Consider the following 24863-nt stretch of genomic DNA (forward strand, 5'->3'; position numbering starts at 1 on the left):
TGTTGTCATCAGCAAAGGTGTGGGGATCCTAGCCCCATTTGTCCATAAGCCGGTCATCCCGCATTAACGGCGATGCTCCCGTCCGCTCCTCTTGCGAATGCGCAACCGCTATCGGACGAGGCGTCGCCTCGAGTGCCTCGAAGACCTAACGGCGGTTATCGATAGCGGCCGCGCGGCGCTGAACGGTTCTAGAAGGCGGAAGTGAGGGCGGCGCGCGAATTGTCGATGCGAGGCGGAGGCGGAGGCGGAGGACGGGAGCAGTTAGGCTTTCCGATGTGGCGAAACATCATGATGGGCGGTCAGGATTTAGAGGGAGCACATGGCGCTGGATCTGACGGTGGATTCGGAGGTTCAAGGGAGGGGAATAGGGTTTAGTGGGAACCGCTGGCGCAGTGCGAAGCGAAACGAGGCATGATCGTTTTGCTGCAGGCATTACCCCATTCGCGGTTAACTCCCTACATATAATTCACAATTAATTAGAATTTTGTTAACAGAAAAATTCAGAACTTAGAGGAGGAGATGAATTGTCTGGAAGTGACAAATGAATTTCATCTGTCGTTCGCAGGTGACATATATGATTGAATTCAAAGAAGAAGAAAGAACAGATTTTTGAGGGGCTCGGTAATGGGTAGGAGGGTTTTCTTTTGATTTTCCTTGTGTTTTTCTAGAGGAGAATGCTCCTCCTTATATAGGGGCATAACTCATCATCTCTATCCCTCAGATCCGCCTTTATGAGAGATTTTCTCTCAACTACGCATGATTCACGTTCTCCACCATTCTTTTAATAGAGAAACAGTGGTTGATTTGGTCATCAATGACCAAGTCAAGCTAACATCTCCCACTTGACCAAATTAACCAAGTGACATGCCTCCTACTATCCGTGAGATCGGATGTTTCTGCTTACCATTACTTCCACTATCCATAGAGAATAACTCTTATTTCATTATTTATGAAATTTTACTTGGACTTATTTATTCCTAAGTCCCATCAAACTTACATGTTTGATAAAAGATTCCGCTGGTATTCCTTTTATCAAATGATCAGCAATCATATCTGTAGTAGGGATATAAGTCACTTTGACTTCTCCTTTTTCTATAATATCTCGAATATAGTGATACTGGATATCAATATGTTTTCCTTTGGAGCTATTTGCACCACTATTGATTAACTAATTGCTGCTTGATTATCACAATAAATATCAATAGGTCCTTCTAACAAATTAAGATCAAGATCAATAAAAAACCGTCTTATCCAGACAGCATGTGTAGTTGCCATACTGCAAGCTATATATTCAGCTTCTTGCGTATATCTAGCAACACACCCTTATTTCTTGCTAGGAACATCTAATGGCTTTTGCCCCTCTCCAGGGCTTTGCTCTTTACATAATCTCTTTCCCATAACCAACGGAGTTGGTGCCGGATTGGAATTCTCCATTCCAAACCTTTTAAGAACTGATCTTAAATATTTTTCTTGGTTTAAACTTAGCATTCTAGACTTTCTATCTCGAATTATTTGAATTCCAAGAATATATGATGCATCTCCCATGTCTTTCATCTCAAACTTTTCGCTGAGATCTGCCTTGGTTTTATTCAACATTTCTATGTCATTTCCAGCGAGCAATATATCATCCACATATAAGGATAATATAGTAAACTTGCTCCCACTTTTCAAGACATATACACAATTATCTAATTTATTTTGAATAAAACCAAGTTTAGTAACTGCATCATGAAATTTGAGATACCATTGTCTAGAAGACTGTTTTAAACCATATAGAGATTTCATTAATTTGTAAACTTTATGTTCCTATTCTTTCACCTGAAAACCTTCAGGTTGTTGCATATATATTGCTTCCTTCAACTCTCCTTTAAGGAATGTAGTTTTAACATCCATTTGGAATAACTCCAAATCAAGATATGCAACAATAGCCAAAATAATTCTAATGGATGCAAATTTAGCTACAGGAGAATACGTCTCCTAAAAATCTATTCCTGCGTTCTGGTTATAACCCTTGGCAACTAACTGTGCTTTGAATTTATCAATAGATCCATCAACACGATATTTCTTTTTGAGCACCTATTTGCATCCTATGGCTTTTCTATTTTCTGGTAGATCACATAACTCTCATACCTTATTCTTTTCTATGGAATCAAGTTCTTCTCTCATAGATTCTAGCCATGAAGCTGATTCATGCGATTTCATCGCATCAGAAAAAGTTAAGGGATCTTGTTCTTCTATATTTGTATCTACCGAGAAACATGATGACTCGCATGAATACAAATAGTAATCATCCATCCATGAAGGTTGTGTTCTTGGCCTTTTGTTGCCTACAACCGGTTGATTAGGTACATTATTTTTCATAGGTATTTTATCATTTTTAAGGTTAGGTTCATTCACAATATCAGGGTCATTAGTGGGAACAACACTATAATAATCATCATCTTAGAGGTTCTGTTTCCTCTCGAACTTGTTCCTCTTCCTCTAGATTCTCTAGAAATGTAGCATCTTTGCTTTCAATGACTCCTTTTTCTTTATTGTAGAACTTATAATCTTTTGACTTTTCTGAATATCCTATGAATCTACACTTTATTGTTTTAAAATCCAACTTATCTCTAAGTTGACATGGAATGAGAACATGGGCTACAAATCCCCACTTCCTGAGATGACTCAAATTAGGTTTCCTCCCATTCCATAATTCATAAGGTGTAGATACAACTGATTTGGTGGGAATTCTATTTAAAATGTAGTTTGCAGTTAACAATGCTTCTCCCCAAAAGTTTTTAGAGAGACCAGAATGAGACAACATGCATCTAACTATATTAAGTAATGTTCTGTTTTTTCTTTCAGCAACACCATTCTGTTGTGGCATATACAGCATTGTTGTATGCCTTTTAATTCCATGCTGAATACAATAACTCTCAAACTCTTTAGAGTTATATTCCCCACCTCTATCAGTTCTCAAAATTTTGATTTTCAATCCAAGTTGGTTTTCAACTTATGTCTTATATCTCTTAAAGCAGTCAAAGGCTTCTAATTTTCTGGATATAAGATAGACATGTACAAACTTAGAATAATCATTTATAAAAGTAATAAAATATTCTTTATTACTATGAGTTTTGACACTTAGGGGACCACAAATATCCGAGTGTATCAACCCTAAAAGTTCATTGGCTCTCTGTCCGCCAATAAAAGGTTTTCTAGTCATTTTACCAGTTAAACAATGTTCACACGGTGGCAATTGAACATTAGATAGTGCAGGAAGCAAGTTCATTCTGATAATTTTTTTTATTTTTGAAATACTAGCATGTCCTAATCTAGAATGTCATAATTCAGAACCAGAAATATAACAGGACAAGTAGTTCAAATTCGAAATTTCATTATCAGAATTATTACAAACTACTGGAAGAATGCATAATTCATGCTCGGGCACATATTTTTCCATAGTATACACTTTATTATTCTTGCTTATAGAAACCCTGTTATTATAGAACCTAACTTCTAGTCCTTTCTTCATCAAGCTGGAAACAGAGGTCAGATTGCGTCGAATTCCTGGCGCATAGAACACATCTTTGAGGACAGGAATGTTGTCCCTAAGATCCAATCTATATGAACCAATACCTTCTACATCAAGATAGTGTTAGACCCTAGAGGGGGGGGGGGGGGGGGGAGGTGATTAGGGTCTTATGCTAATCTAATCCCGATTAAAGGCAAATTAAAATAATATTGATTAATTTGTTCTTACACGAATGATATAAGATAGATATGAGCAAGAAAGATATGAATAAGCACAAATAAAAATTACGCTAAGCAAAACACAAACAAACGATATGTTTACGAGGTTCGGTTATCACGACCTACGTCCCCGCTCCTCACCTCGAGGAGATCTCCACTATCACAATCCGGTTTGGAAGCCGGAACTTCTACACACTCGGTTTACAAGCTTACCGAAAACTCTCACACTATGCAATCACACTTCACACACTAAGTGTAGGAACCTAGCCCGTGTCCTCCTCCTCAAGTGCTCGGATATAACCTCTCCCTAGGTTCGTCAACCGACGCCACTCCTATTGGATTCGACCCTGTCTCTCGCCTCACACTTCTCTCGGTGTACAAGTGTATTCCAAGTGATACTCACAAATAAAGATTAAATACAATGGTTTGTTCTCAACAACAAATGAGAACGTAAATGAAGCTCACACTCACTAAATCACACCCCACAACCCACACTATATAGTATGAAGATATTAAGCTTAATATTATGTGTGTGATAACAGTGAATGAAAAAATATGTAACTCAATAAATATAGCTAAGATATGAAAATAAAATTATAAGCTATATGAAAGGAAGAGTTAGGAAAACTTCTTAATAAACAAGAAGAACAGTAGAGGATGATGAGGATAGGATCCTCAGTTGAGCCTCTTTAAAGCACACTTAAAATTTGTTAAAACTTTACTGTAAAACAAAACTCTGGTTTTGAAAGAGAGGCAGCAATGGGGTATTTTATACGCCACCAAAATACAGCCAAAACAAACTTAAAAAAACCAAAATAGCCCAGAAAATCAAATCAGTAAATAGCCGTTAGAAAGTAATATGAGATCGGCGGGTCGGACCGTGGAACAATCTCGGCGATCGACCGCTTAAGGCAACAAAAACACTGAAAAAGAGATTTAGAGGCCAGCGGTCGACCGCAAAAGGGGCTCTGAGTGGATTCACGTGCATCCCACGATCACGCGAGCCAAAAAATGCGAAACTATTAAAAAAGATAAACCGGCTGGCGGTCGACCATGGCGGGCGACCGCAAACTGATATATGCCAGGTGACAGGTTTTGGGCTGATTTTGAAATTGTACTAAAAATATCAAATCAATTCCAAAAATAGTAAAACTTTGGGAAAAGTTTCTAAATGATGAAATAAACATGTTTGAAAAGAAATTTTTGGAAAATCAATTTTTATTTGTGAAAACTCTCTGTTTTTGAAAAGTGTTCAAAAAACATGTATTTTCGTGAACATGAAAATTGAGATATGACTTGTAAAAACGTGTATATATATATCATGTATATATTATATATATAAAGAAGTGTGAATGAGCTGTAAACATGAAATAAAAACTATTATAACAAAGTTTGATGAAAAATCGTTTATATGATAGAAAACGTCAAAATTGTGTTAAGTGTACATATATTGAGCTTACATATAAACATACGATATATGTAGGCAAACTAAATTTATACGTAGGTGAATATTGCACACACATGAACTTGAATCTTTAACACTTGATTGTCGTGTGTTGAATTACCTGTAAAGAGAAAAACAAAGCAATAAAAACTAGAGAATAGATTAGCGATAAATTATTTGACAAATCATCATCAAAACTATAGGGCCAACAATCTCCCCCTTTTTGATGATGGCAAACAATTTATTTAATGATATAAAATACATATTGATAAACCACATATAACATGAATTCATAAATCACATATCATAATCTTCCATCAATATGAATTAAACATTAAACTGAACATCAATATGTAGATTTTCTCCCCCTTTTGACAACATCAAAAAAGGAAAAAAAATAAATAGGAGCAATGCTCCCCCTGCATTCAAGCACAGATAATAACCAAGTGTATGGACACAAAATCTCCCCTTGTCAATTTGCATAAATGACATATAAAGATCATATATAGGAGCTAAATAATCATAATCATAATCATTCATACACATCCATAAACATTTGAAATTTAAAGACCAAACCAAGCATAAAGCATCATTAGCAACATGTTTTCACAAAACCACATATTTGTTTTTACAAAACAAGGCATAAAATATTGTTTTCACCATACATTGTTCATGATAAACTAACATAACCACAATAAACCAAATTTGTCCCACAAAACTATATTGTTTACCACACAAACCATACATAATTTGTTCCATAATAACACATAGTTTTCCACACAAACCATAGAGTTATTACAACTCAAAATAAAACATAAGTATCAAGTTTTCTTTCACCAAAACATAAACATCACCATAAGCATAAAATCCAATAAACTCCAATAAGCAACAAAGTCAATCACCACCATCATCAGATCCGGAGCCAGATCCCGAACTAGAGCCAGATGCAGATCCTTCATCAGGGCCCTCATCAGAACCAGAGTCAGAACTAGAAGAGGGATCCGGAATCCTAAAAGACTGACGCTGATAAGATAGAATAGTCCTAACGTCCTTCTGAATAGATGAGACCTGAGTCTCAAGATGAGTGGAGGAGGTGGAAGCTCTAGACCGAGAACGGGAAGATGATGGCTTAGCAGGATCATATAAGGAGTCAGAAAGTTGCATACGGGAGAGAGAGACTCTATCCAAGTATTCCTTACCCGGATCAACTTTGGGTTCATTGGATAGAGCAATACCGAAGTGTTGAAGAATGAGGGTGATGAAGCTGCCAAAGGGAAGAAATTTGTAATACTTGCATGCTATGTTCTTAAGAAAAACATTTGCCCAATTCACTTTTATTTTGGCAAAAATGGTATAAACAACATTAACCTTATCAGTGACAAAATAATCAAAGCTACCGGTTTTAGAAATGAGATTATGAGCAACAATATGAGCTATGATTTTAGCAGTGAGATTGAGTGATTTGTTGTTCATAGGATAGGTGCAACCAGGCTTAAACAAGATATCGTTCACAGCCTGATCGGTGTGATCGATAGACATAAGCTCAACGTCACTTATTAGAATCTTAAGGATTCCCGCAAGTTCGTCGGCAGAAAAAGAGATCTGAATGTTCTTAACAGATGTGGAGATGGTTTGAATACCATCGGCAGAAGTGGTGACAGACAGGTTTGCATAAAATAAATAGACATGGAATGGGTAATAAGGAACTTTACGTTCCACGTCTAGCAGCTTATGCAAACCAACAGGATACAGAATATCATGAATATCATACATGACTAGTTTTCTCATATTTGATATATCGAGTAGGCAGGATTTTCAGTTTACACAGTTCCCTATATTTCTTAATAAGAGGTTTGAACAGAAGATAATTCTCATAGTGGGAGGCAATGGAAGATGAGGAACCAGACTCAGGTTTAGATCTTTTCTTAGGAGACATTGTGACAAATATGATCAATTAGGGTTTGAATGAAATTAGACAGAAATTTAAAACTCTAGAAATGAAAATAGAGCACAATAAGTACAAATGAACAAAACCTAAACCAAAACCCTAGAATTGAAATGTTGAAACTCTAGAGCAAGAAAAGAAATTAAAAGATGAGAGATTACCCAGTAAATTTCCAACACGAAATTTGATGAAAGGATGGTCGTGGTCGACCGAAGAGGAGCTGCGGGCGACAGAGGGAAGAACTGCCAGATTTGGGGGGAAATTTTTGAATAAGGAAGAAGAAGAGGGTCGGATCATAAGAGGAGAGGAAGGAATTGCTTGGATCGGTTCAAGGATGAAATCAACGGTGGTGATTCATTCGGGTTAAGAACAGTATCCATAAATTAACCGAAACCCAAAGTCAAAACAAAATCGACGCAGAAAAATTCTTGAGGTCGACCGCCGCGGTCGACCGTAACAACTTCCAGAATGACCCCGATCATGTAAATCCAAGGCCCTAGGGTTATGAACCCGTTTGGGCGTATTTTGTGCACCGATACGGTCAAAACAAAAATCGTAAACATGACCCATACGATTGTAATTTGTGTAATGTAGAGGTTTGAATGGTTTGCGTTGACCGAAATGAAAGCACGTTGTTCATTTGTAGAAATAGATTTTTCTTTTTAATTATTTTGCAAACGAGAATTTCTTTTCAAATCGAAACAAAACATGGCCAAATGACCAAAATGATCACAATAATCATATTTATACACATGAGCATGTTTATGATTTACACTATGTGTGTGTACATGTGTATGTGATGAAGAAGCTTGATGGGATGCACAAACATTAATAGGCTTGTCAATTTTTTATGCATTATGACAAAATTGGGCTAAATGCCCTTTAAGACCGCAAATAGAATATTTGTGAATTTTGTCCTACATGTGTGCATAGTGAATATGTTTCTTAGAAGAATTAACATTGTATTTTGCACACAAGTCCATAAGCTTTTTATTATTAGCAATACAAGTGTTTAGTGTTGAATATAAGGTAGATATACGTTTTCTCATTTGATTCAACTCATCATTGTGCATACAAGCATTGTTATTAGAAGTAGGATAAACAAGATTTTTTATCATAGATTTCAACTTATCTACTTCTAACATGGCATCACGTTTTTTATGAAGCAAACTAGCATTTTTAATTCTTAAATTTTCATTGCATTCTTTAAGAATTATATTTTTATTTGTAATAAAATTAAACTTAGTGGCTAGTGTTTCATGAGTGGATTTCATATTTACATACTTACTCTTTACATCAATATAGCAATTGTGTAATTTTTCAAACTCAAGAGCAAGCTCATCAAAAGTAATAATATCATCGTTATCAAGCTCGCATACCTCACTAGAGTTATCACCTAGTGGTATTGTACATGGAGATGAGGTTTCTTTAGAACTCAAAGCGGGATTTTCCAACGCTTGTTGAATAGCCTCCAAGTCCCCTTCATGTGCTTTAATAAATTTTCATAAGGCGTAAGCACTATCAAAATTAGCAAATTTGTTAGAAAAAGAAGAGTGAAAAGCGTTAAGCAAATATTCTAACAAAAGCTTGTTCATATTAAATAATCTTTTATCATTTTGTGAAAAGCATTAAGCAAATATTCTAACAAAAGCTTGTTCATATTAAATAATCTTTTATCATTTTCACTCCATTTGGATTTTTCTAAAATAGGAACGACATAGGCATCCTCAATAATTTCCCATAAATCAAATTGTTTAGATTGAACAAAAAGTTTGAATCTAACACGCCATTGATCATAGGGGAAAATATCCAAACGAGGTGCAACATTTATAGCATAACCTAGACTAGATGCATCATACATATCCATAATGATTATATGCAAGAAGCAAAAAGCAATCAACACTAGATTAGCACAAAAATGATAGCTTGGATCTTTAACTCAAGGCGATTAGTCCTTAAATCAAAGAGCACCAAGCTCTGATACCAATTGTTAGACCCTAGAGGGGGGGGGGGGGGGTGATTAGGGTCTTATGCTAATTTAATCCCGATTAAAGGCCAATTAAAATAATATTGATTAATTTGTTCTTGCACGAATGATATAAGATAAATATGAGCAAGAAAGATATGAATAAGTACAAATAAAAATTACGCTAAGCAAAAGACAAACAATCGATATGTTTACGAGGTTCGGTCACCACGACCTACGTCCCCGCTCCTCACCTCGAGTAGATCTCCACTATCAAAATCCGATTTGGAAGCCGGAACTTCTACACACTCGGTTTACAAGCTTACCAAAAACTCTCACAATATGCAATCACACTTCACACACTAAGTGTAGGAACCTAGCCCGTGTCCTCCTCCTCAAGTGCTCGGATGCAACCTCTCTCTAGGTTCGTCAACCGACGCCACTCCTATTGGATTCGACCTCGTCTCTCGCCTCACACTTCTCTCGGTGTACAAGTGTATTACAAGTGATACTCACAAATAAAGATTAAATACAATGGTTTGTTCTCAATAACAAATGAGAACGCAAATGAAGCTTACACTCACTAAATCACACCCCACAACCCACACTATATAGTATGAAGATATTAAGCTCAATATTGTGTGTGTGATAATAGTGAATGAAAAAATATGTAACTCAATAAATATAGCTAAGATATGAAAATAAAATTATAAGCTATATGAAAGGAAGAGTTAGGAAAACTTCTTAATAAACAAGAAGAACAGTAGAGGATGATGAGGATAGGATCCTCAGTTGAAATGAAAAGCCTCTTCTTGTTATAGCAGACTTCTTTTAAAGCAGATGATCAGAAACAGCTTAAACAGCTCTTTAAACACACTTAAAATTTTTGTTAAAACTTTACTGTAAAACAAAACTTGGTTTTTTGAAAGAGAGTAGCAATGGGGTATTTATACCCACTCAAAATATCAGCTAAAACAAACTTGAAAAGACCAAAATAGCCCCAGAAAATCAAATCAGAAAATAGCCGTTGGAAAGCAATTATGAGATCGGCGGTCGACCGTGGAAATCTCGCATAAAAATGCAGACTATAAAAAATAACCGCTGGCGGTCGACCGCGGTGGTCGACCGCAAACTGATATATGCCAGGTGACATGTTTTGGACTGATTTTGAAATTACATTAAAAATATTAAATCAATTCCAAAAATAGTAAAAATTTAGGGAAAGTTTCTAAATGATGAAATAAACATGTTTGAAAAGGAATTTTTGGAAAATCAATTTTTGTTTGTGAAAACTCCCTGTTTTTGAAGTGTTCAAAAAACCTGTATTTTCGTGAACATGAAAATTGAGATATGATTTGTTAAAACGTATATATGTAACTATATATATATATATATATATAAAGAAGTGTGAATGAGCTGTAAACATGAAATAAAAACTATTATAACAAAGTTTGATGAAAAAATCATTTATATGATAGAAAACGTCAAAATTGTGTTAAGTGTACATATATTGAGCTTACATATAAACATACGATATATGTAGGCAAACTAAACTTATACCTAGGTGAATGCACACACATGAACTTGAATCTTTAACGCTTGATTGTCGTGTGTTGAATTACCTGTAAAGAGAAAAATAAAACAACAAAAACTAGAGAATAGATTAGCGATAAATTGTTTGACAAATCATCATTAAAACTATAGGGCCAATAGATAGGTATTATTTCCCATATAGATTCTCTGTTCTCCTTTCTTAAGCTCAGTGAATTCTATGACTCCTTTCTTGTCCTTTACGATATGCCTAGTTGCAGCGGAGTCGATCCACCAACCACTAATATCCATCATCACAGCATTACATTTCGTCACACCGACGAATTCTCTTTTGCTAGTACCCCCTTATTCTGGATGCTTATAGCCTCCCTTCTCCTGCTTTTCACCTTGTGGGCAATTAAGCTTGAAATGCCCGAACTTTCCACAAATTGTAGCAGGCTCCGCAGGGTACTTTCTTTCTCTTGAACTGCTACGATTTCGGTCCTCGCGGTTGTGGTTTACTAGGACCAGGGTTTTTATAGCTTCCAGCATTATGCCTCTGGCGGACATAATTCAGCTCTTGCTGCACCATATTCAGTTCTGTTTTCTTCCTACTGGTTATTAAGTCCTGTTCTATCACTAGGTGCATGGGAAGATCAGTGACATACTTAATGGCATGATTCATTCTTAATGTGGTGGCAGCCACAGCAAGTGAAGGGGGAAGACTATTTAGAATGGTTACCACTTGCATTCTTTTCGGGATTTCGGTCCCAGCAGTGGATAAGTCCTTAGCCATGACAATCATTTTATTTATATATTCTACGACATTGTCTCCCTCTTGCATACGACAATAATTATACTTATGCAAGAGGAGTTGAATGTTAACTTCAGAAGCAGTGTCGTATTTTTCTTTTATTGCATTCCACATGTCCATGGAAGTTTTATAAGTTTCAAAAACTTTGATTAAATTATCTTCCATGAACATGAGCATAAGGCTTTTCGCCTTTTTGTCTTCCGGCTTTCACTGCTCAAACCCTTTCTTTTCTTCAGGTGTTGATTTATCAGTAAGGGTTGGAGCAGTGGTTTCGATTACATCATCAATGTTATCATGAATAAGAGCATATCATATTTTTCTATGCCACATATCATAATTACTGCCATTAAATTTGTTAATTTTTTCTAGTTCTGATAGAACGAGTTTACTAGCCATTCGGTAAAGAACTAAAACTAAATTCAATTTTAAAATATGTATAAGGTTGATATTTTGACATGATATTTTGACAATTATACTAAAATATAATAAAGCTAAATAAATAAATAAATAAAAATGAACCTGACTGTTTCGAGTTGATAAAAGAAGTTCCAATTTGAGCGAGATTGCCACTCAACAGTGTTGATTGGATCAGCACTTGTCGAAGGTTCGACGTCGTTTCTAACTGGATTTGGAGCAGATTAACTTGGAATAGCCGGGCTAGCAAACAGCACAAGCGAACGTCAAGCAGGCATACATGCAAAAGCGAACGTCCTTTCTTTTACAGCTCACTTCTCCCCCATCACAATGTCAGGCTTTGAGAAAAAATGGGATGTGACAGGAAATAATGGCTATGAAAGATGTAGGCTAGATCTAGGACCGGCTCTGGAAATGATAATGAGTTAGGAGGCTATGATGTAGAACCGAAAAAATAATGGAGGAAGGTCTGTTGCTAGATATAGAGTAGGCTAGGCCTTGTAGATAGAGTGGCTTTTGGGGGCTGGTTGATAGACTGCTGGTTGTAGATTGGATGTAGGACCGAAAAGTAAAAAAGATGTAGCCTTAACAAATTAAAAAAATGTGACAAGACTTGCCTAGTAGGCTAGCTGGAATGCTTTCTTTACTTCTTCTGCTGAATGCTCCTTCTTCTTCTTCTTCAACAGGGTGCTTCTTTCTTCAAGAACTAGAAAAATGGAGAGAGAAAGAATGCTCCTTCTTCTTCTTCTTCAACAGGGTGCTTCTTTCTTCAAGAACTAGAAAAATGGAGAGAGAAAACTTGGCTCTGATACCAGTGATTGAACAGGGTGCTTCTTTCTTCAAGAACTAGAAAAATGGAGAGAGAAAACTTGGCTCTGATACCAGTGATTGAATTCAAAGAAGAAGAAAGAACAGATTTTTGAGGGGCTCCGGTAATGGGTAAGTGGGTTTTCTTTTGATTTTCCTTGTGTTTTTCTCAAGGAGAATGCTCCTCCTTATATAGGGGCTTAACCCATCATCTCTACCCCTCAGATCCGCCCCCATGAGAGATTTTCTCTTAACCACCCATGATTCACGTTCTCCAGCATTCTCTCAACAGAGAAACAGTGGTTGATTTGGTCATCAATGACCAAGTCAAGCTAACAATATATCTCTCCTAAATTTAGAATTATTTCTCTCAATCGGATTTTTTCAAAGGATATTTTAGTTATTTACAAATTACAAGTAGGGTTGTAAGAAAATGTTGAAGTTCAAAGGGATTTTTTATGGGACACCCCAAAGTTTAACAAAAGTTGTATAGGATAAACAAAATTGAGAGGGGTTATGTAAAAGTTCCCCAAACTTGGGGGAATTATATGTACTTAAGGGCTTGTTTGGATTGAGGGGAATAAGGGAGAAGGGAAGTTAGGGGAATCATTCATCTTGTTTGGGAACACTTAAGGGTTAAAAAGGGAGTTGGTGCAGACGATCCACTCAGCTATTCAAATTTCTTTGAACTTTATGATTGTTTGTAGTTAACCCCCTAAACTTTCACGCCTCATGCAGATAACCCCCTCAACTATTTCCACGCATCATGAACCCAAGTTGTTGCTTGTTCCTTCTATCTTAAGCTTACTGGATATTCACGTGTGAATATAGTCTCATATCGGATAGGATAACAGTGACGGATCCAGGATTTCTAGAAAATGGTGTCACTATATAATTAATGTTTAAAAAATTTACAACTGTCGCCGACAAGTTTTCATATTTGTTAAAATAGTACATAATCGTTTCATTGGTAATATTATCAAATATGTCACTAGTTACAGATTCTTGGGCTATGAAATTGAATTGAAAAGTGAGTTTTGGAACCTCCACAAAAAAAAAACTTTCAAGCTATCACAAAACCTTCTTTAAGTCCAGAGTTGTCAGAAAGCCACCTTCAACTTTCAATATGGTGCATTTTCTAGGAAGTTAAAGACTAGAAAGTTCTAATATTAACTTGTGAGTGTCACGAGCTGCGCGGAGGGCATTTTGGTAATCGTCATGGGCCACGGCTAACTTGTGGCTTAGGTTTTCCCGCGTAGGGTAATGCTTCAGCGACTGTACATCCAAACACCCCAACCCCCACACGCTCAAACCGCGGGCGTGGAACATCCGCAGCCAAAAGCAGATCCCAGTCAGCGCGCCCGTCACGTACCCAACTCAAAGTCGCTCCCTCCCTCCCTCTCCCTCTCTCTCTCTCTCTCTCTCTCATCAGTGAATCAAATGGAAGCAGGGATGGCGACTTCCGACCACCGCCACCTCCACCTCCACCATCAAATCCCCAAACCCGTCCTCTTCCCTTCCCCCAGAACCCTCCCGTTGCCCACCACCGGTAACCTCACCTCCAGAATCCGCTGCTCCGCTCTCCACCCAAAACCCTCTCCTCCTCCTCCTCCTCTCCTTCCGGTCGTCGAGCAAAGAGGCGGGAAAATGGTGGTGGAATTGGTCGGCGCCTTCAATGAGCTAACAGAGAGAATGGGGGAGATCTCGACCACATCCTCCTCTCAAATTTTGTTCAAAGCTCTGAAATTGTCGATACCTGTCCTTCAGTCCTTGCCTTCCGGTGACGATGGCCGGCCCCCGCTCTCGAGGGCTTTGTCCATCGCTTTCCTGCTCGCTGATCTGCAGGTACGAAGACTGATTTTGGTGGAAGAAGTTTGTCTAGTCAAATTAAGAAGTTTTTAGGTGTTGCGTGTTTTGTTCTTAATGATAACCCGGGTAGGATTTGTAATTAATATGATGCCTTCTTCTAAATTACTGCGTACTGAAATTTAGAAATTTTTACATGTTGGTATTGTGTTTTTATCATTACTGAAAACCCAGCTGGGGCTAGCAAAATGATGCCCTTTTTGGTAGTGAAAAAGAAATTCGGGTTTTTCGGATAACAATCTGTACTGGAAACATAGAGATTTTTGATGTGTGTTATTTAATTGGATTGAATCTTACGGTTGTGTGCAAGTTGACTGTGGACAAAGCTATAGTACGAAACATGTGCTGAATTTTGTTCTCATTTTGTGTGTTTTTTTTTGTTGAACAATTACCTAAAGTGGAAACACGGACGGAGGAAGAATTTTGAGATGTTCTGTTTTTGTATTTCATAGTGAAACTCGTGTCTTTTGCACTAGAACTTGTGCTTAAATGTTGAAATTTTGATATATTGTTTTCTTTATTTGATATTCACGTAGCTGTATGCAAAATGACTGTAAACAAAGCTAAATACAGATGGATGCAGAAGTTATTTCGGCAGGAATGTTGAGAGAACCATTGTTGGCCGGTGCTATATCCATGCGTGAAGTAAAAAGCCGGATTGGCACGGGCACAGCTCATCTACTGCATGAGAGCTTGCGGATAAAGAATATCCCATCTACAGTTGACTCACTGGATGATGAAAGTGCAAGCGCATTGAGAAAATACTGCCTGACTTACTATGATATCAGGGCTATAATTCTAGAGCTTGCGCTCAAACTCGATGTGATGAGGAATCTTGATTATCTCCCTAGATACCGTCAACAGATGATTGCTCTTGAAGTTTTGAAGATATATGCACCTCTTGCTCATGCTGTTGGAGCCGGTGCTTTATCGCTTGAACTTGAAGATCTCTCATTTCGCTACTTGTTTCCCCACTCATACCTTTATGTTGACACATGGTTGAGAAGTCATGAAACTGGAAGTAAGCCCTTGATAGAGACTTACAAGGATCAATTGCTTCAAGCGTTGGAAACTGATGAGGAGTTGCAAGAGATTGTAGATGACATCTCAATTAAAGGTCGATATAAAAGTCGTTTCAGTACCATGAAAAAGTTGTTAAGGGATGGTCGGAAGCCTGAGGAAGTCAACGATATTTTAGGTTTGCGGGTCATAGTAGACCCTAAACCAGGGCATGATATGACTGAAAGGGGGGATAGAGCATGTTATCGAATTCGTGAAGTTATACAGGGTTTGTGGAAAGAAGTTTCTAGAAGGACAAAAGACTATATTGCCAAACCAAAAGCAAATGGTTATAGAAGTTTACATGTTGCTGTTGATGTTAGTGAACCGGGGAAGACAAGGCCGCTGATGGAAATACAGATAAGGACAACGGAGATGGACATGTTGGCTGATGCTGGAGCTGCTTCACATTCATTGTACAAGGGTGGTCTTACTGATCCTGGGGAGGTAATAAGCTCCATATTCTTTTTCTGTTTCTTTTTTTGTAATTTGAGGCTCTTATAGGCTCTGATTTCATTCTTTGATAAACTTAGTCAACTGCCAAATGCAAATAGTAGAATTTTAGTGCTGACATTCTTGTATTTATAAGTTAATTGCATCTGAAGGAGATATTATTGACTTGTGCACGTCTTTATTTGATACCTGTTATACCTGAATAGCTCCATAAATTTGATGAAAATTACAGAACTAAGAAAAATCTAGCTGGTAAAATATTCATGTGGTGGTTTGGGTAATCATATAGCGGCTGCTCATGAACTTGTGAAGGCTAAATGATTATAGCACCAATACACTAAGTATCTGTTTTGCATCTTAATTTTTCTTTTTGCTGATGTCTTTACTTTATATGTTAACAAAAATCCTGAAAATTAAGTTCCATATGAGAGCTTAGTTTGTGAAAGTATACTTATAGGAATAGGGAAGCACTGATAACTGCATGACTAGGGAAACACGGACAATCAAGCATTTATTCTGTTGCATTCAAAATAGTTTAACCATTCTCAAACTTGTAACTTTTAATCAACTTAATATGATAGACACCCATCTTTCTCATTTCTTGTGCATTAATTAGGAGGACTATCTGTGTAAGCGAGGCTTGCTAGCTGCGTGTACTATTTAGGGTACTTTAGATTGTGGCTTGGTTTAGTAGCAGTGACATCTTAACTATAGTAAAGAATCAATGATGTGGAAGACTCGTGAAGTCAATAAATAGTTAGTAGTGACGAAAAGCTGTGGCTAGCTTAGGGCAAGTTTGGCAATCCTAGATTATAATATAATTGGGTTATAATCCTTTTGGTAAAGTGGGTGGTTTATAATCGATGTGCTTTTTGTTAAAATGACCAAAAAAACCCTTAAAAGGTGGTAGGAGAGAGAGAAGGGGAAAGGAAAAGTGTGAAAAGGTAATGGGCATTTTTGTCATTAACTTGCTCAACACGTGGATTACAATCCACAAAAAAATAACCGAGGAATCCCCTGGTTATTTTTTGGTGGATTATAATCCAAAATAACCCACTAATAAATTGTTGCCAAACATTCAAAAGTGGATTATAATCCAAAAAGTGGATGATAATCTTCTGTGACCAAGTTGCCAAACATGCTCTTACTGTGTAGCATATACCTATATAAGGCTAGTATTACATGAAAAAGACTAGATTGTCCATATCAATGTTATCCATATGTTTTATAAACTGATTGTTTACCTTCAATTTTGTTCAAGTTATTAGTTTTTTTATGATCAAAGTATTTATATTTAGATTTCCGAAATTCTTCTCTCATATGTCAATGTGCAGGCAAAACGTCTAAAGACCATAATGCTAGCTGCAGCTGAACTCACTGCCCTACGTCTTAGAGATATGCCTTCTGCAAACCATAAGGGAAGACTTGAGATTGACCAAAAAAACCGAGTATTTCGCTTTCTTGATAAAAATGGTGATGGGAGAATTAGCATTGAAGAACTTACAGAAGTGATGGAAGAGCTTGGAGCAGGGGGCAAGGATGCACAGGAGCTTATGCAACTTCTTGATGCAAATAGTGATGGATCTTTGAGCTCTGACGAGTTCAGTTTGCTTCAAAGACAGGTAATTTTGTAGATCCTGAATGCAAAACTTCATTAACATACAACTAGGTTACCCAGACACTTCATCTAGGTTCCAGTATCCGTGTCAATGTTCGCATCCGACACTCCTTGGACACTTCTTGAATACATACATACATTTATTTAGACGTCGTATTCATGTATATAAAACATGGTTTATTTCAGAAAACTTGCGATACACTTCTTGAATGTATATCGTACACTATGCCTCAAATTTATGCAACCTATTGGACTCAGGACAGGTTAGTTTTGGCAAATACCTACTTCATAAGTATGATTTTAAAGGGTCTTTTCGGTATCTAGTTCAAATATGAGTGTTTTTTCCAATTTATAATCTACTCGATAAAAGAAAACGTAACATGGTATAAGGATTTTAGTTCTCATAACAAGTGAATGAAAAAAATATCGATTTCATGTGGATTATTAATTTTAATATGTACGTACATAGCCTTGTCCCTGTATTCTAAATTTTACTATTTTCTGTGTCCCGTATCCACACCCGTGTCCATATCCGCACCCACACACCCGTATCCGTGCAACATAGACATACAATAAGGAATCACTATTAACTTACAAATATTAGAGCAATGGCACTAAAAAATATGCAGCAGTATTGGATCTGAACTCCAACTTGATACACAACTATTAACTTGAATGCTCTTCCATCTCTCTCTCTCTCTCTCTCCTCATTCTTCTTTCCTTTATCCCTTATGGATGAGTTAGTAATTACTAATCATTTAGATTTTTTATTGACAATGGTTTTATATATATGGTCTTGTTGCAAGAATCAAAATACCGAGTGAAGATACACTTTTCAACATAACACTGAAGAAAACTTGCAAATTATTTGCTTAGTAACTAACTTATTTAATTATGGTGTTGAAAGAACTTAATCAGTAAACTGTTTTTCTTTTTCTAGTTCTTAATTATTAGACCTTTAGTTCTTTATGTAATCCAAGTTGTCACTATTATCATTTCTCCTTCAAGTTCCAGTTATGTGCAAGTACATATCATTTTAGTTTTTGCGGATAAACTAATACTTTTTTTTTCTTTTTTCTGATTTGCTCATCTCTTTTACTCCTGCCCTCCAAGATGACTCTGATCAAATATGTGGCAATATACGAGGTCTATGCATTATGCATCAGTAACTATGTGCTGTGGATATAGTTTGGCATTTGCTGTGATCTAGCCTCTGTGTCGCTTGTACACTGAACCATACTTTTCATGAACCCCTATGTTTTAGTAAATAAGCTAGAGAAGAACTTCCATTAATGTGTTAAAAACAAGGATGTTTTAGCAAGTAAGAAAACTATTTTGTGAGCAGGCTGTGTTTGCACTTCAACAAATGTGTGGAGTGCATGATAGAAGAAAAGGTCAGGCCCTGGACTGACAGAGGGATAAAAGTTTTATTTTTGAATTAAACAAAGGGCTAAGGTTAATAAGAGATCTGCTTATATCTGACAAAACATTTAGTATGAGCAGTTTGAATTGAGTGATTGAATTGTAATTATCTTGGATGGCTCTATGACACAGGTTGAATTTATGAGAAACATGGAAGACACAGATGATCAGTACAGAACCATGTTGGGTGAAAAGCTTCAGATGACTGACAGTAACGGGTTGATTCAGGTTTATCGTAAGAAGTTGGGTGACAAATTAGCCTTAAGCTAAATCTGTAGCAAATTTATTTGCACGGCAGATCACCGCTGGATCAAATCTTTCAGTGCACTGTGCATAATATAATTTCTAATCTATGCTGATGTATAGTACTCCTGAATTGTGCTTCAGAATTTAGTAATGTCATTATATAGTTGTCGTACGTGATTTTCTTACTAAAGCATATATTCCTTTTATGCAGAAAATTGAGCCTGTATGCTCTCAATAAAGATGTAAGGTCCCTTTAATTTTTATATGAATTGTGTATGGAAATGTATGAGTGCAGTTCTTTTAAAACTGACCGTCAACGAATTCTTCTTGGTCTCCTTTCTTTGTACTGTTTCGCGTATATATATCATGATTTGTTCAAGTTCTGGGAACACAGTTGTTAGAACCTCCATAGAACCTAACCCTTCCCTTATATAGGCGAGGAACAAATTCAGGAAGCATTTTTTGGAACATCTTCTTTTTAAATAAAGTTATTTTTTTTAAAAGTAACTTTAGCAAAGTAGCTTTTTAAAAGTAGTTTTTGCAAAGTTTCTTTTTAAAAAGTGGCTTTTAGAAGAGTGACGATGTTTGTAGTCGCTTCTTGTTTCTTCGGCTGTAATTTTTCTCTTGGTGCTCTTTTTATCTTCACAGTCGAGTTGGTCCCAACATGCTTCTAATTAGTTTTTGGAGCCCTATCTCGATCAAAGGAACGTAATGGGGAAGTACTTCCTCCTGTGCTGGTCATTCTATTTTTGAAAATGGTGATATCAAGAAACCTTTTTTGAAAGATCCGGAGAGTCTTTCTATGTTATGGCTCTATAAAATTAGAACATTTTTTTGTTTGATGCTTCATTCATGAACTCATATTGTTCTTTTGTTCGACAGGCTATTGGTTCTAAGACCATTGTTTCTTCAAATTCTTTCTGTAGCTCTTTTTACTTGAAGCCTAAGTTTGGAAGATAAAAAATAATATGATCCATTATTAATATTTTCTCATCACTATAATGTAGTGCTTCAAAAAACTCAATTGCTGCTAATTCTTATTCTTCTTCAAGGTCATATTCCTTTTCATTAAAAGGAATATGTCTGAAGAGTGGTTCCTTTGTTAAGGGATCTAACTCCAAATTGCTAAGAAGGATAAAATCCAAATAAATTTCGTTCTTCCCATATGGACCATATGGTGAACTTAAAAACCCTCTGAAATTTTCTTGTTTCTTTAAGTGCCTGGCTATAGATATCAAGAATGAATGATTTATATTCTCCAGGTTTAGTTTTATCAAGATATAATTTATGAACTAGGCCTTTTTGGATGTGTTCTTTATGATAGGGTATAAGTTTAAAACTTGCTAGTACTCGTCGGTCATATTAATTTAATATAACCTGTGATGTTACTTTGAACAAGCAGCTTACCTCGTCGTTAGTTTTTCAATAAAAAAGAGAGCATTACCTGATCATCGATCAGGTTCCTCTGGTAACTGACGAACATGTCTTTTAACTTTCATTGGATCTGATATTTAGAGATATCAAACTTAAAGTAATTGACTAATTGACTAGTTCGATGAAAGTGTCTATTTTTGTCAAGTGTCAAATCTTTGATCTCAATTTCCTCAAGGATTGTTCTTAAATCTCTTGAGCTTGATCCCAAAGAATTTTTTATTTGTTCCTATAAGTTTTCAATGTCGTTAACATTGTTAAAGTTGAATGACTCACAAGATTTTTCACAATACTTCTGCAATTATGGTACCCTTTCTCAAGGTCTTGAATCTTGAGATTCTTTTCCCTAATAAAATTTTCTAGTGCAGAGAGACATGCATTAGTATCTGGAGTGGAAACTCTCATTTCTTGGAGTTTATTCTAAATGTTACTAATAACAGTATAGTCTTATTCAGGTAAACTAGTATTGTACTAGTTTTTTATTACAACATCCTTGAACTACAGAGGCCTTTTCCAATGTCCTTGAGGAGTATTGAGCTTCTTATTTTGAGGAGTTTTGTCCTCTGTTTCTCGTTGTGTTTTACCTTTTATGGTAACAAATTCATTATTAGTCTCCTTTGTTGTGAGGTTCTCTTGCATACTTGATGCGCCTAATATAATAAGGACAATCATAAATATTGTAAAGTGCAGTACTTATTTTAATATACTCAGCTAATTGATGAGTATTTTTTTCTTTTGCAGAGTGTCCATCAAGATTTTTTATTATAAACCTCATCCATCTCTTTACTTCCATTATATCCATGAGTAAGTATTTTTTCTGGATTGGCAAGGAATCAGGCAATAATTTTAATATCCTTTCCCTTATTATCTATATTAAGATGCTTGTTGATGATTTGATTTATTTGAGGTATTGAGTATATTTCATCCATACGTTTTTCTTTTACCCTAGATTAAGGTGGAAGAGGTGCTTGGCCTTTGTCAAGCTTCTTTTATGGTGAGGAACTACCCATGCCTGGAAAGAAAGTCAGCACCAATATTAGCAAATCCAGGAATATGTCGAACTACATAAATATGATTTCTAATTCCATGGAACATCTTATTCTGTGCATACTTTTCTCAATTAAAAAGATTAGATTTTTTTAAGAAATTGTGCAACAGCTTGATTATCAGTTTCAATAATGAACTTAGATGATAATAAATATATTTTAAAAGAATTAATATTATTTTTGGTAGCTAATAATTCTTTATCATATGTAGCATAATTTTTCTCTGGTCCTTTAAGTTATCCAGAGCAATATGCATATATTTCAGGGTTTAATTGGTTGATTTTTGTCCTTAAACTAGGCTCTGATACCAATTTCGAACGCGGATGTTTTGGTGAAATTGCAACTAGAATTCATGCCCAATGTGTATCTAAAGCATTAGTTTGTATAACTAATGTATCTTTAGATTGTGGTTGATAAAGATTTTTTGTTCTTTTATTTTATTTTTGATGTTGACAATTTCTTGTAATTGTCTATCATTGAGTGTTATTTTAATTTTGTTAGTATCCCAATGGGTTACTCTTTTATTATTTATGTCTTTATATTTCTTCTGTTCTTCAATAAGCTTATGCTGAAGCGAAGAAATCTTTTCGGAGAAATTAAGTATATACATTCTTTCATAATTTAGCAAGCCTAGAAAGCTTTGTAGATCTTTTAGAGTATCAAAATTATCTTTGAACTCGGTCTTTGGAATGATATGGTCTTGTAACATGATTTTTCCCTAAAAACTCGATATCTTCTTTCATTAAAGTTATCTTTTAGGGGATAGAATAATATCATGAGTGAGCAATAGTTGCTCTATTGCTATCAAGTGTTCTTTAATTTGTGTTCTTCTTTAGTTTTTAAGAACACTAGGATGTCATCTACGTAGACAATAATGAAGAGTAAATACCAAAAATACTATTCATCCATTTCTGGAGTACTTGAGGGGCATTTTGGAGGCCAAATGGCATAACATCCATTCACAATGTCCACCATTAGGGCAACTAAATACCGTTACCTTTTTGCTTTCTTCATCCTTTATTTTGATATTCCAGAATCTTGATTTTGCATCGAATTTATTGAACCATTTAGCGTCTCGAACTCTGTGTAATAATAATTCACCGTTGGGATGAAGAATCCATCAAATGTGGCGGCTTCATTAAACTTTTTATATTTAATGACCATCCTTGTCTTTCCTTTTTTTTTGCTCATCATGATTCCTTACCATGAAGGCGGGAGAAAAATCGTTTGATTTTGTTTCTTTGCATTGAATTGAGTTTGGATAATTCTGCTATTTGAGTATCAAACATTTTTCTATCTTCAAGGTTAGCCGTTGTAGGGTTGACCCTGATATTTTCCCCCTTTGTACTCATCTTTTAATTGGATTGTACAATATCTAGGACTTTTATCAAAATGTAACAAGGGTTTCTCACTGTATAATGGTGATAACATCGTGTGAACAGTTTTTTTTTAAAAAAAATTAGCGACGAGTATGTTATAATTGAGATGCTTAATTTCCTTTTTGTGGTGGGGTTAATTCACCACGTTGTGCTGCAAGAGTAAGAATAAAAAGTTGTGTGTGTCAAGAAAGTGGTATCAGAGCCATCTGCCGGCTTGGAGTCCTATAATATAATTTTTGTAAGTTCTTATTATTAATACGATGTTCTAAATTTTCTTTCTTTATCCAATCTCTATCTTCATTATGTAGTTTAATTTTGTTGTTCTGTTTATATTTACTTTTCTTATCAAGTTACACTTAGAGGTATGAAACGAAACTAGACTGCTCTCTCTCTCTCTCTCTCTCTCTATAATATATATAGAAGCAGCATGCTAGGATTGTGGTAATATCTATGTGTAACGGAATGAGTGCTGTTAGTTTTGAGTTCGTAGCTTGAATAGAAAACTACGCTCAGACAGTGTGTGTTTAGCCGGAGAGAAAAAGGTAAAACTCTTGATCAACAAAGAATATATAAACAGATATACTAAAACTTAAACAATATAAGAAAAGATAGAGAAAGAGGAAAGATAATCTTTAAATCATGTCTAGATTAATTCAAGAAACTTGCAGACTAAGTGCTGAACATAAAAGTTACAAGCACTTACTCCACATGCCTAAAGACTCTAACGAATCACCACCGAACCAGGATTTAGCCTCAATGTTAAATTATGTAATTGATATGGTATATCCTATCGATGATATCAATACAAATATTCTAAATCTTCAAAAGAAAATTGAAGAAAGTAAATCATTGAGTACAAATGGTATTCAAAGAAAAAACAAAAGTCCAAACCAAAATAACGAAATTTCTATTCGTATGTGGCACTAGACAAATCATCTAAATATGATGATAAAAATTAAGGGTTTAATTGATATCTTTCAACATGAAACTTTTAATTCTTTAATTAGGATTATGTTAAGATAACAAATCCAGACCTTAATACGACACATACAAAACCCACAAACAGAGTTTGCTGCTTTACATCAAGTAAATTAACTGTTAGACAATAGTAGTTCATTACTAAATTATTTCGATAATAGTCAAGATGACTTATCATCTAGAATAAGTGAATACAAAGACAACCTTGTCATAATATGGCGCAAGATGGAGAATATTCGGTCATAGGACCATCTTTACAACGACCACACATACTAAATCTACCTCCACAATAGCAACAGTCTTCTTAAAGATTTAAACCTAGCGATATGGATAACACTACTGCAATTCTAGAAATGAGAAGACTTGTTCCTATGCCATCTTCTTCGCAAAGAAAGTGAGGATATCTGCCAAGCTATATCAGGGCTAAATATAAAAAATATGAATGAAGAAGCTGCAATTCATAATCCTATCAATATAGGAGGACTCTATTTTAATATAGATAACATCCCAATTAGAGAACAAACAAATTATATTAATGGATGGCCCCAACATATTATTGGGTTAACACATTTCTATGATTAGAATACACCTGAATTCATAGAAGACGTTATATTCCTATTTGATGACATAACTGCTAACTGGGTAAAATTATTAGAGGTGACAAACTAACACAATAAAGAAAAAAATGAAAAACTTTTGCAGCAGAAGATGCT

At 35.7% G+C, this 24863-nt stretch overlaps 1 protein-coding gene across 4 annotated transcripts; it reads left to right on the forward strand.

Moving 5' to 3' along the window:
- LOC109848822 (probable GTP diphosphokinase CRSH1, chloroplastic) lies at nt 527–19652 on the forward strand. Of its 4 annotated transcripts, none has more exons than XM_020418507.1 (4): nt 527–565; nt 15092–16024; nt 17365–17652; nt 19203–19652. In XM_020418507.1, exons 1-4 carry the CDS (start codon nt 542–544, stop codon nt 19338–19340), a joined length of 1383 nt encoding a protein of 460 aa, XP_020274096.1. In that variant the 5' UTR covers nt 527–541; the 3' UTR covers nt 19341–19652. The 4 variants fall into 4 exon arrangements, with proteins under 4 accessions (XP_020274096.1, XP_020274099.1, XP_020274095.1 ...); XM_020418510.1 differs by lacking the exon at nt 527–565 and adding an exon at nt 12730–12784 and having other exon boundaries at nt 15055–16024; XM_020418506.1 differs by lacking the exon at nt 527–565 and adding an exon at nt 13975–14497.

The sequence above is a fragment of the Asparagus officinalis genome, chromosome 7 (genome assembly GCF_001876935.1).
Source record: "Asparagus officinalis chromosome 7, Aspof.V1, whole genome shotgun sequence".
Lineage (NCBI taxonomy): Eukaryota > Viridiplantae > Streptophyta > Magnoliopsida > Asparagales > Asparagaceae > Asparagus > Asparagus officinalis.